The 13,822-nt window shown below is 36.9% G+C and overlaps 1 protein-coding gene across 1 annotated transcript; it reads left to right on the top strand.

The window, feature by feature from the left end:
• Positions 1-6,085: 6,085 nt before the first annotated feature.
• LOC115304361 (olfactory receptor 6C4-like) lies at positions 6,086-7,024 on the top strand. The gene has a single exon (XM_029954515.1). The coding sequence runs from the start codon at positions 6,086-6,088 to the stop codon at positions 7,022-7,024; it is 939 nt and encodes a 312-aa protein (XP_029810375.1).
• Positions 7,025-13,822: the final 6,798 nt, after the last annotated feature.

Genomic DNA, 13,822 nt, shown 5'->3' with positions numbered 1-13,822 from the left:
GAATATGAAAGTTGAAGCCGAGTTATATACAGTAAAGTATTTCAATGAAAGAGATAATTGAGAATGCTTGGCAGCACCCATATGACTTACAGTGAATGAAAGGGCAGAGAGGAGACAAAAAGATTAGTTCTCATTAAAACATCAGAGGGATTCAGTTGCTACTTCACAAGGTTAGATTAAGTGCTAACAAAGTCACTTGAGGAGATAATATATCAAAGGATGAAAGAATTGTATTTATGCAAATATGAATCAAAGTGAGGATTAAGAGTGAAATTGGTTTGTTTTCCTGAGAAAATACTGGAATCATTAACATTAATATGCGTGTGACAGCGTGGTGTCAGCAATTAGTGGCTCTCTGGAAGAAGTTCATGTTGCATACCATATTTTTTAAGTTTATTTATTTATTGTGACAGAGAGAGAGAGAGAAACAAAGAGACCGAGAGAGAGGGAGAGAGAGAGAATCCCAGTCAGGTTCCTCACTGTCAGTGCAGAGACCAATGAAGGGCCCAGACTCACAAACTGCGAGATCATGACCTGAGCCGAAATTGAGTCAGATGCTTAAACCACTCACCCACCCAACTGCCCCTACAATTTTTTTTCTTATTTCTATTTGGCACATAAAAGTTTTTTATTGATTACAATCATTTTGAGGCATGGGTATTTAGCATATATACATGTTTTATCAGTCTATCTACATATATTTATATTTTCTATTTTCTTTACATATATAAGCAGAATATTTGTGTATTATAAAAAATTTTGTTCGTGTACATTTATATTATACAGTACTTATTTTATATATATGGTTTTTTAATTATCTTTAAAATTTGTTTTAGTATTTATTTTTGAGTATGAGAAACAGAATATGAGGGAGGCACAGAATCTGAAGCAGGCTCCAGGCTCCAAGCTGTGAGCACAGAGCCCAACAAGAGGCTAGAACTCATGAACTGCGAGAGCATGACATGAGCTGAAGTTGGATGCTTAACTGACTAGCCATCCAGGCACTCCCATCTGATTTTTTTAAACATAAGTTGGGTTGTACATTAGTCTTATCAATAATTGACTTTAAAATGAAGATTTGCACATGTGAATTGGAGATTAAAAGAACCGTCTGCATGATTGTTAACTAGAATTCTATACAATTTATTTTCTTAACTTTTTAAAATGTTCTTTAGTTATTTTGAGAGAGAGAGAGAGCATGAGTGGAGGAAGGGAAGAAAGAGAGAGAGAGACGGGATCCCAAGCAGGCCCCACACTGTCAGCACAGACCCGAACAGGGGGCATGATCTCTGTGAGATCATGACCTGCGCAGAAATCAAGAGTCGGATCCTTAACCAACTGAGCCACCCAGGCGCCCCTGTATAACTTTAATACATAAGACCAAGTTAGGAAAGTAATTATAAAGGTGACATTTTATTTAATTGTGCAATCTTGGGGCCTCTGGTGGCTTAGTTGGTAAAGTGTCTGATTTTTGCTCAGATCATTATCTCGCAATCCGTAAGTTTGAGCCCCATTTTGGGCTCTGTGGGCACAGCTCAGAGCTGGGAGCCTGCTTGAGAATCTGTGTGTCTCTCTCTCTCTCTGCCCCTTCCTCACTCACAGTCTGTCTCTCTCTCTCAAAAAACTAAGTAAATAAAAACATTTAAAAAATTCTCATTGTACAACCTTAACATTCCATTTTTGTGTATGTTTTCTTTGCCTGTAAAAATTGTTAACTACTTGGTTTGTGATGTTTGCATGTGTATCTTCATCATTTAATCCGAAATATTAATCATGATTAGTTTTCAGGAAGAAACACAAATTTCCTCTAATATTACCCCTTGAATGGGACATGTTGTAGTGAAATCTATTTCCTTAACTGAACACTTAGGAGGGTATTTGAGATCAGTTTACTTGAAATATTTAACATAAATTGAATATTTATAAGAATTCTGATAAAACTTTTAGATTGTCAGTTATATATTTTTCTGTATTAAGTATCTATGGAGAAAAGGAATAGTTGTTTCAAAGATACTTGATCCCTTATAATAGGTTAAGGTAAACAATATAGTGGGATAGTTCAAGCCTACATAAAATTGGTATAAAATAAAGTTCTGGTAAAAAAAAAAAGAAGATTCAACTAATGCACATCTCTATGATTTCAAATATGTGCTAGTCATTTTCATAAGCCCAGAGATTCAGCATTAAATAAAGTTCTTCTCTTAGTGGAGCTTACAGTTTAGTGAGGACACAAGACAACAAACACATAGCAAAGAAATAATAGAATTTAAGAGTGGCGTGAACAACAACAACAAATATACTAGGTATAAAATATCAAAGTCAATTAAGGTGTTAGAGATTGAGTAGTGGGAATTGTGGATAGTATGATCAGGGAAGCTTCCCCTCAGGCATGCTGAATTCTGGAATCTCAGTGACACGAGGGAGCTAGTCACACAATGTCTGGAGAAAGAGCATCACAGAAAGATGGAACAGCCATTGCTAAGGCTTTGAGTGGACCATGGGCCTGGACGACAAAGGAGTAGCAAGGTATCCATTCGCATAGACCAAAATGAATAAGAAAAATAGTGAGGTAAATCCTAAGAGCAAGAGAACGGCAAGGAAGGCTTGGCAGAGGATTCAACCTGCGTACATGCTCTGTTTCTTCTTTTTACCTGCTAATTTGACAGATCTTTGTTGGGCCAAAAAGCCAGGCAATCCTGAGCATTTTGAAGCAGTCACATTCTAAATACCCAGGGACCATTTCCCAATGGGTCCTAAGCTTTTATATTCTCTGATTTACCCATGAAGGAGCTGATTTGAAACTAAGGCAGAACCGATTCACTTGTTTGAGGTAGGAAGGGTTGGGGATGACTGCATATAACTAGAGTCTATTATTTTGTCTGTCTACCTTCCATGTTTGCTTGTTGACACAACTATGTATACATTCTTTTCAAATACCATTTTGATTGTTTTAAGCAAATACAGCTAAAAAATCAAAATATGACAGTTTAGCATTTATACATATATCCAGCAGAAAATGTTACACCATACTCACAGAATTAGAACTTAAAATAAATCAAATCACACTTTCTTCTGTTTTTTCACTAAGTCCATTCCTACTTCCAATGGATTCAATTTTCTGAACTTTCCTTCTAAATGTTTCATAAACTAGAAAACAGGTCCACCACAGAAGGAGACAGAGGCTAAATCTGACAGTAATACATAATTCACTGTAGAAATGATTTTACTCTGGAGAAGGCATTCATAACTAACTTTATCTTAAAATTTTAGGGAAAGCTTTTCCATGTCTTTTCAACTACAAATTAACTTCTTTAAAAACAAATCACTGTCCCAGCAGTAGGTCTTTGAGTATCAACTATTTATTTTGCTGAATAAATATTGTTTGGGTCACATATTTATTATATGAGCATTTATACATATGATTATGTATATATCACATATGACATGTATATATATAATTTCTGCAAGGAGCACTAACCTTTAGGATAAAGGAGTATCATGTTTTCTTTTGCTGAAGGAAATGTTTGATATAAATTTTTTAAATAAAAATTCTTATTTTATTTAGTAGATGATAAGGCCACCTACTAATATTCAAATCTTTTCACAGTCATTTTTGAACAATCATTTATCAATTTAATAAAGTGTTTCTGTTATGTGGGAATAATCTACAAAATTTTCATTTTGTCAAAAACTGATTACACAATAAAAATTTCAGAATATTCATTTTCTTAGGTAATGCAACTGTTTGAATATGGTTAGAATTTAAGTATTAATTAATAGCTAGGATCTAAAACTGGAAGATTAACATTCATATCTCTAAGTTTTCTGACCCATTAGCTATATTCATGTGAAAACAGAAAATCATTACCAATTGTTCAAATTTCCAAGATTTATTTCAACTAGTTTGGCAATATTACAATCTAAGGAGCTATGTAGCCATAGTGGAAGAGGTGTGCCTTAATATTTTTTGCATATAAAACTTTCTGAAAAGCTCATTATTTGTGCATATCTTTTTATTTCCTACATTCATGTGTAGCCATTAGAAACTAGTTAACATAATTCATGAAGCCATAGAAAGCCATTATTTCAACTAACACTTACATTTATATTATTGGTGTATTATGTAATTATCAATAACATAATAGAATTTTCAATAATACCTATAAGTATGTAGCATATTATGACTTTTAAATTTGTTAATATAGAAGTCTTTAACAAAAAGACAATTATCTACAAAAGTGAAAAATGATTGAGGGTATGTTAAGAACCCTAAAATTTCCCATATAATTCCAGATAATCAGCCTTCCTAAGCTGGTAAAACTGCTCTTTTGTCTCTATTAAATACTTCTTGAATTTTCACCTTGATAGGAATATATGATGTGTGAGTATTACTAACTTATTACACTGTGTAATACAAAACTTATCAACATATGTAGTAAAACACTTGTTAAAATGAAAAGAATTTTATAGCTTTTTGAGTAGAGAAAAGAATTCTTAGTAATATTTCTTTGTGTCTGATGATGAAAAATGCTAAAAGAAAATTCTGAGAAGCTATATTCATAAGTTTTGGTGGAACTTGATTTGTATAAAAACTATAGCATTTAAGAAAATAGGGCTATGAATCTAAAGAAGTAAAAAAAATTGATGAATCACTGAATTCAGCTCCTGAAACCAATATTGTACTGTATGCTAATTAAATCAAATTTAAATGAAAAAAAATTAAATCATGAATATAAGCAATTTTATAGAAAAGGAGCCAATAAATCTTAAATTCTCTTATTACTTCAACAAATTTACATTAAATTTTTTACCAAGTCTGTAAAATTTTCTCATCTCTGTATAAAAGATATGGAGAAATAAGAGTCTGTTCTTTGAGCAACAGACGTATGTTAAAGTTGGACACATAAAGTGTACAACTTGATATTACTGGGAAACAATTGGGCTTTATGACCAAGTGTTATGTTGTGGTAAATTTTAATCCAGTAGGGAAGAAACAGTTTATTGTTGATTATAATGTTAGATGAAATTGTATGAGGAGTTGAGCTTGAACTAGTAGTTAAGGAAATGTAATATGCTGATGGGCAGCTCCTGCATACAGCAAGAAAGCAAAATTACTGAGACTATTTTAATTTAACGTTTCCCCAAGTACTGAGTAATCCACATATATATATATTAAATAATGATAGCATTAAACAATTTTTTAACGTTTATTTAATTTTGAGACAGAGTGTGAATAGGGGAGGGGCAGAGAAGAGGGAGACACAGAATACAAAGCAGGGTCCAGGTTCTGAGCTGTCAGCACAGAACCCGATGCAGGGCTCAAACCCACCAACAGTGAGATCATGACCTGAGCTGAAGTCGGACACTTAATGGACTGAGCCACCCAGGTGCCCCTATGTGATAGCATTTATTAGGAATGTCATGACCCAGAAAATATAGGTAATACGTGTCCCAAACACTTTATTAAGAATTAGGAGAAAAGTCATTCCAGGCTTAGAGCTTTAGCAGATACACAGAATTATTATTCAAAATAAGGAAACTAAAATAAGAAAAACTACAAAACAACAAAATGAAGAAAACAGCCAAGTTTAAATTAATCCTATAGTTCATACCTACATTTTTATTTACTTTGTAGGCTAATACACTGAGAGTTAAAAGGCTAATTTCAGAAATTTATTTAATTCAAATAACCCTACTCGAAATTTGCTTTAGATTTGTCTATATGCATGTGACACACAGCATCCAATAACTTAGAGTGGAAAATCAAAATAGATCCAGAAAGCAAATATAAATGAATTAAAAAGTGATGAGAAAAGAATATTAATACAGTTTAGAAGAAATAATTGAGTATGTTCTTAAGAAAGAGGAGCTTCATTCATTATGAAGTAAAATAAGAAAACGTGTTAATCATTTAATTATGAGGTATGTCATTTTTAAAATGAGGGATAGAGAAGAATTCAGAGTTTTAAGTTTTACTTGTAATATTTTTACCTGGATTGTAAATTTCAATAAAAATCTGGAATCTTTGATTTTATTCCAACCTTTGTCATTATTATTTTCCCTCTTAATTTGTGTGAAGTCAATGATGGGCAACCAGACATCAGTGATGGAGTTCATTCTTCTTGGACTGACAAATGACACTGAGCTTCAGGCTGTGCTTTTCCTTTTTCTGCTGCTAACTTACTTCTTAAGCATCATGGGAAACATGACCATCATCATTTTGACCACGCTGGATTATCGCCTCCAGACTCCCATGTATTTCTTCCTCCGGAATTTTTCCCTCCTGGAAATATCTTTTACCTCTGTCTTTGTTCCCAAAATGCTAGTCAGTATTGGAACTGGAGATAGGACTATCTCCTTTGCTGGTTGTTTCACTCAGTATTTTTTTGCCATCCTTCTGGGAGCAACCGAATTTTATCTTTTAGCCGCCATGTCCTATGATCGCTATGTTGCCATTTGCAAACCCCTACATTATACAACTGTAATGAGTAGGAGACTCTGCATTCAACTTGTCCTCTGTTCCTGGTTCTCTGGTTTTTTGGTTGTCATTGGGCCACATATAATGACTCTCCAGCTGCCTTTCTGTGCATCCAACGTCATCAATCATTACAACTGTGACTATACTGTCCTGTTGCGTCTAGCTTGCTCAGACACGCATTTCATAGAAGTGATGGAGCTTATCTTGGCTGCAGTTACCCTCATCTTCACCTTGCTGCTAGTGATCCTTTCCTACACGTACATTATCAGGACGATTCTGAGAATCCCCTCTGTTCAACAGAGAAAGAAAGCTTTTTCTACATGTTCCTCTCATATGATTGTGGTCTCACTTTCGTATGGAAGTTGTATCTTTATGTACGTAAATCCTTCTGTTAAGGATGCAGAAACTTTTAATAAGGGAGTGGCTGTTTTAAATACTTCAGTTGCCCCTCTATTGAACCCTTTCATCTATACTCTCAGGAATAAGCAAGTGAAAATAGCCTTCAAAGATATGGTCAGCAGGGTAACAGTTTTTTCAAGAAAATAAAGTTGAGGCTCATAATAAGAATAAATAACTAGTAATGAACAAAATGTTTGTAGGTGTATATAATTGTAATGTTATAGTGTTCTCTATATCATCAATATTCCAACCTGAACACCAAAACAGTAAAACTATCTGTTTATTGAAATCTATTAAAAATTTTTTTTCTAATATCTTATGTATTTTTGAGAGAGACAGAGAGAGACAGCATGAGCCGGGGATGGTCAGAGAGAGAGAGAGAGAGAGAGAGAGAGAGAGAGAGAGAGATACAGAATCCAGAGCAGGCTCCAGGCTCTGAGCTAGCTGTCAGCACAAAACACATCACAGGGCTCTAACCCACGAACTGTGAGATCGTGACCTGAGCCAAAGCCGGATGCTCAACCCACTGACCACTGAGCCACCCAGGCACCCCTAATAAAGGCTATTTTAACATGGCTTTATTTCTTAAAAATTTTAAGGCCTGGGAGTGTGTATTTATGTGTGTGTGTATCTTCTAACACTTTCATGCTATTTTTCCTTATTTGTACCTCACTTTTAAGGAAAAGATTTGGGAGAAAGTTAGACTTGGGAATATGAATACTAATAGTTTTTTACAACTGAATTTTTCTTATCCACTTCCGTATGGTGTCCAATCTCTATACTTGAAACTGAATAATTAACTATACACCCAGGAAAAATCTACTATAGTTTGTAAATAATAGCTTAAAAATATATTAGTGAATTGTATAAAGTCGGTTGTTTTTTTTTTAATTTCTTAAATGTTTATTTATTTTTGAGTGAGAGAGAGACAGTCAGAATGTGAGCAGCGGAGGTTCAGAGAGAGAGGGAGACAAAGAGTCTGAAGCATGCTCTATGCTCTGAGCTGTCAGCACACAGCCAGACATGGGGGCTCAAACCCATGAAGTGTGAGATCATGACCTGAGCCAAAGTTGGACGCTCAACCAGCTGAACCACCCAGGTGCCCCAGCAATGATCTTTTAGATGCCCCATGAAAGGCATGAGCCATGAAAGAAATGATGGATAAGCTGCACTTCATTAAAATTAAAAACTCTTGCTCTTCAAAAGACAATGTCAGGAAAATGAGAAACAAGCCACATAATGGCAGACAACATTTGTGAAAACACGTCTAAAACAAATTGTTAACTCAAATGTACAAAAGCTCTTAGAATTCAACTGTATGAAAATGCACAATAAGATTAAAAAATGGGCCAGAGATCTTGACAGACATCTCAACAAAGATGATATACAGATGGCAAATAAGCCTACGAAAAGTGATTGCATATCACTAGGAAAATGTAAATTAGAGAAACAAGGAGAAACCACTGCACATATATTAAAATGAACAACTCTGGAACACTGAAATCACCAAAGGCCAATTTTGATGTAGAATGGCAAGAACTCTCATTCATTGCTGGTAGAATGCAAAATGGTACGGCATCTTTAGAAGAAAGTTTCATGTTTTTTAACAAACTTAAACACACTCTTACCATATAATCTAGCAATCACCATCATGGTATTTGCCAAAGGAGATGGAAACATGTCTGCACAAAACCTGCACACAGATCCTTTCAGCAGCTTTATTCATAACTGCCCAAACTTGGGAGCAGCTAAGATACCCTTATTAGGTAAATGGATAAACTATCATACATCCAGGAAATCGAATATTATTCAGTGCTAAAAAGAAATGAGCTATCAACGCATGAAAGGGACATGGAGAAACATTACGTTCATATCATTAAGTGAAAAAAATCAATTTGCAAAGGCTGTATATGTTATAGTTTCAACTAAATGTCATTCTGGAAAAGGAAAAACTATGATGACAGCAAGTGAGTGGTTTTCAGGGGGTGATGGGTGAGGAATGATGGATAGGCAGAGGACACAGGGGATTCATATCCATATATCTAAATATATTATCTATATCTCATCAATTTTATTATTTATCTACCAATCTACCTCTCCATCTGTCAAACATTATCCTTTTGTCCAAACATATAGGATGTACTATGCCAAGAATGAGCCATAAGCCAAATTGTAGACTTCGGGTGACAATGATGCGTCAATGTAGGTTCATCAATTGTAACAAACTTTCCACTCTGCTGGGGGATATTGTAAATGGGGGAGGCTACACACCTTCAAAGTCTACTAGTATACCAGAAATCTCTGTACCTTCCTTTCAATTTTGTTGTAAATCTAAAAGTACTCTAAAATTAACACCTTAAAAAGATTGTCCCTTTCTGTAAACAAATTTCTGGAAATATTTGGCCTAATGGTATTCGCATAAACATTAATTAAACACTTAACAGACAAAAAATATAGGGAGTAAATTTCTTTTGGTTTTCCTTTTCTCTTGCTTTCTACCTGAGGACAAAGCCTCCAAAGGCCCAGAGGTACACAGTGGGGTATAGAAAACATTTAGTAGATAGAACAATTTGATAAACTCATCATGGTTACGAGTATAGAAAAAATCCACTCTGAAATTCCAAGGGAGGATAGCTCTTGGTATTTTGGATTACAGAAAATCAGATGAAGTTGTTTGTGTTCATACTCTCTCCCTGTTTTCTTGGATCTGCTTTTCTTTATCCTGGTTTCATAGTCAGGTAGACATGCTCTATTTAAAGGATGCCTGAAACCTCTGGGTTTATTTCTTATAGCTGCAATTATAATAGAAAAGAATATTCTAACTTTTACAAAAATGTATTGAATGGAGTTTTACTGAACCGACTTTTGTCTCATGCCTGACATTAATTGAGCTCTTTTTTGTAGGAAGAATATTGTCATTTGTAAAACCAAGAATAGAGTGTAACCTTGAACTAATCAGGGAGTCCAATGGTTGGCTAATTGTGGTTTATGTACCCATATATGACTTATAGGAATCATCCTACCAAAAGATAAAAAAGAAAAAAAATGCTGAAATATATATAGAGATAAATATATGTGTGTGTGAGAGAGAGAGAGTAAGATAAATAGAGAGACAGAGTGAGACAGGGAGAAAGATATCTTGGGCATACAAACACAATTATCTACTTCAAGACAATTGGACTCTATGACTCTATAGCAGATTACACGGTAAAACTGTAAGTAGCATCTTCCAAGTACATAACTGATATATTACAGAGCTTTCCACAGTTTAAGTGGCATGTCACATATGTAAAATGACAAGACACTACAGTAAACTATAATACCAGCCATGTAACCAGCTTGAGGGTCTCTTATTGCACCTCTGCACCTAACCCCAAAACTGAAGAACTGAAGCCATCACCATTTTGGTGAACATGTAAACTTTCTTCGCTACCAACTGATTGTGAAGTGCTGGTGGTGGATAGGCATAGCCTTTGGAATGAGACAGAAATGAATTTGAATTCTCTCTCTTTCTTCCTAGTCATGTGGCCAGGAGTAACTTACTGTACCTCTCTGAAGTTCATTGTTTTTACAAGGTAAAATCAGAATAATTTATGATACAGGTTTTGATTTGGTTTGATTTTTAACCTGGAGAATATATTTATACTTCTTTTGTACTTTCATATTAGCCCTAAAACATCTCAAGATAAAGTAACTTTTAGTTTATATTTTAGATTTAGACTCTATGGATATGATTAGTTTCAAGGTGAATAAGGAATAGCTGGTAAAGCATCAAATGTGATCTCTCCAGGCGGCATTTTATTGTTAGTCAAAGTTACCCAGATTTAGTACACCCATATAAGTCAGTATTATTTATCAATTAATTTACTTAACTATTTACTTATATGGAATAATATATGATTTTTTTATTATACTAGCACAGTGTGTTTTCTTATTCAGTTCTCAAGACAAAGAATTGATATTTTAATCTCAACTTCCTATTTTTAAATCTTTCTTTAAAAAATAGTAGAGAATGTGTATCAAGACATAAAAAGTCAAGTCAAGGCAAAATCCCAAAGAAGATACATCATATAATTATTTTAAATTTATCAAGATTTTACAACAAATCAAAGAACAAAGTATACTGCAAATATATGAAAAAAATTCATAAAGTTGATTAAAATAAGTTTTCAAATATTTGCTACAATTAAATGGAGGAAGAATGGAAGAAGGTGTCAAATTTGATAATCCTTATGATAGAATAGAAAAATAAATAAAGTTTCACTTGATGTTTAAGAAACTATTTACCTAATCCAGGGTCACAAAAATTTACACCTATGCTTCCTTCTAAAAGTTTTATAGTTTGGGGACACCTAGCTGGCTCAGTCAGTGGAGCATATGACTCTTGATCTCACAGTCATCAGTTTGAGCCCCACATTGGGTATAGAGATAACCTCAATATAAAATCTTAAGATAAAAGTTTTAATGTTTTGGCTCTTATACTTGGATCCTTGATTCATTTTGACTCAATTTTTGTATTTGGTGGGAGGTAGGGATCCAAACCCATTCCTTTGAATGGGGAGGTCAAAGGTGAGGTTTGTTTCTGGGTCTGTCTACTCTCTCTCCTGCCCAGGGGCCAATCCTGTGTCAACACCACACTGTTATCATCTCTGCAGCTTCACAGTAAGTTCTGAAATCAAGCAGCATGAGCCTTCCAACTTTGCCCTTCTTTTTCAAGATTGTTTTAGTTACTTAGGGTCCCTTATGTGACCATAGGAAGTTTGGGGTGAATTTTCTAATCGCACAAAGTGGTCAGCTTAGATTTTGATCACATTGGATCTGTAGATCAGTATGGAAAGTGTTACTACATTTAACAGTATTAAATCTCTGGACCCATAAACAGGGACTGTCTTTCCATTTATTTTAGATTGAATTTAGACTGTGTGGGTATTTACTTAGATAATTTAGATTAGTATTTAGATCTATCTTTAGACTTATTTAGATTTAATTCCCATAAACAGTATTTTATTGTTTTCAGAGCTTAAAAGTGTACATGTCTCTTGTTAAACTTATTCCTGATTTCTTACTTGTTTTGATGCTCTTATAGATGGGATTGTTTATTTTAGTTGGCTCATTGAGACTAAACAGAAAACAGTTTATTCTGGGATGTACCTTGTAACTGGCAACCTTGCTGAACTAAATTATGAGCCCCTCCAGGGTTGAGCGGATCCCTTGGGTGTTACTTCCACAAGACCATGTCATCTGCAGGTGAAGACTGTCTTACCTCTTCCCTTCCAACATGGATGCCTTGTGTTTCTTTTCCTCAGCTAACTCCCCGGTGACCCTCCAGTGTACAGTGGACTCTCTCACTGCTGATCTTAGGGGGAGAGTGGTCAGTCTTCCAGGGTTTGGTGTTCTGCATGCTTTTCACGGATGCCCTTGTTCGGGTTGAAGGACTTCCCTTTAGTTCTTTGTGTGTTAAGTGCATTTATCACAAAGGGATTTGAATTTCGTCAAATGTTCTTTCTGCATCCAGAGAGATGATCATGTGTTTTTTGTATTTATTCTACTGATGATACAGGTTATGCTAACGGATTTTCAGAGTGTTGTGTTGTCTGTCTGTCCCTTTGCTGTTTTGGCTGTGTTCTATTTGGGCAGCTACTTTGGTGTCACACGCAGAGGCTCAGCCTCAGACTTGGGCAGTCACCCTGTGTGAGGGTGTTAGCAGGGCTCACCTGAGTGTCTCCTCCCCTGTCTCCTCCCCTGCCCTCTCCCTCCCCTGCTGGCTTAGCCTCCAGTGCCCTTGACTCTTCAGCTCCCCTCACCGCCAGGTGGGCCACTCTCCTGGCTTCACTGTGCTGGGCAGGAGCTGCCACCAATAACCCCTGTACACACAGGCAGTGCTGGGCTCTGTGGTCAGTCTATGTGGACTCTTCTGACCTGGGGGGCCCTTAGGTGTGTCTTCCTTTTGTTTTGGCCAGGGCACTCGTTGGTCCACTGGTTAGTGTCTTGCTGTGGATCAGAAGAGAATCTTGGGCTTGAACTGCCTCACACTGTTTCAAATGAAGTCAGTTCCTCTGGGGAGACCATGGGGCGCTCTCTCTTCCTGCCCACTGCATCTCCAGGTTCCAGGTTTCTGAGCCACTCTTCCGGGCACCGGGCAGGACGATGACCTCTGGTTGTCATGGTCACTTCTCCTGACGTGGAATCTGTCCCTTGAAGGAGCTGGGGCAAGTGTGGTCATGGCCCAGGCTGGCCAGCCTGCCCCAGGCCTGACGGAGGGACAGGGGGACACATGGCTTGGAGGTGGTGGGGGTGCCTCCTCCACTGGAATTGGGAGGGGGAGAGCGTGGGTGGGTGGCCCCCCGCAGACTCCCAGGCCTGTGGCTAGAGCTGAAATGAGCCACCCCCTACCTTGGCCATGTCCGCCTGGAGCAGTCCTTCCATCAAGCTGGCCAAAGGCCGAGAGAAAGGGAGAAGATCTCGGCAAGTTTCAATAGCTTTTCGTGAATGTTTTCTCACTTGTTACATCTCCTTTGGATACCTTCCAGAGACTCTAAATGGGCCTTTTCTTTGTTTCATAACTTCGGCAAGTTTTGCTTGTCTGCCAGCAGGCACTCTGTGCAGGTCCTTGAACTGACATCCCAGGGATGGGGCTTCTAACTCTGTCATTTCCTAAAATTCCTATCTCTAGCCCAGACCACCCAGCTAGCTGCCTAGGAGGTGCTCACTCTTGTTCCCATGAATGACCCTGTTCACCCCCCTTACATGACCCTCTGCTGAGCTCTCTATGCGTCCACCACTGGACCACCTCCTCTGTTTTCAGGCCTGTTGCCAGCCTCTCCTGTCCACCGCTCCCTGCACCCACCCGTCTGCCCCATGTCAGATCCTCATAGTTCCCCCTGCCCTGCGGGTGACCTCAGTCCAGACCCTCACCACCTCTCCCTGCCCTGAGGGTCACCTCTG

This window comes from Suricata suricatta, chromosome 10, assembly GCF_006229205.1.
Source record: "Suricata suricatta isolate VVHF042 chromosome 10, meerkat_22Aug2017_6uvM2_HiC, whole genome shotgun sequence".
NCBI lineage: Eukaryota > Metazoa > Chordata > Mammalia > Carnivora > Herpestidae > Suricata > Suricata suricatta.
This window is presented reverse-complemented; position numbering and strand designations above follow the sequence as displayed.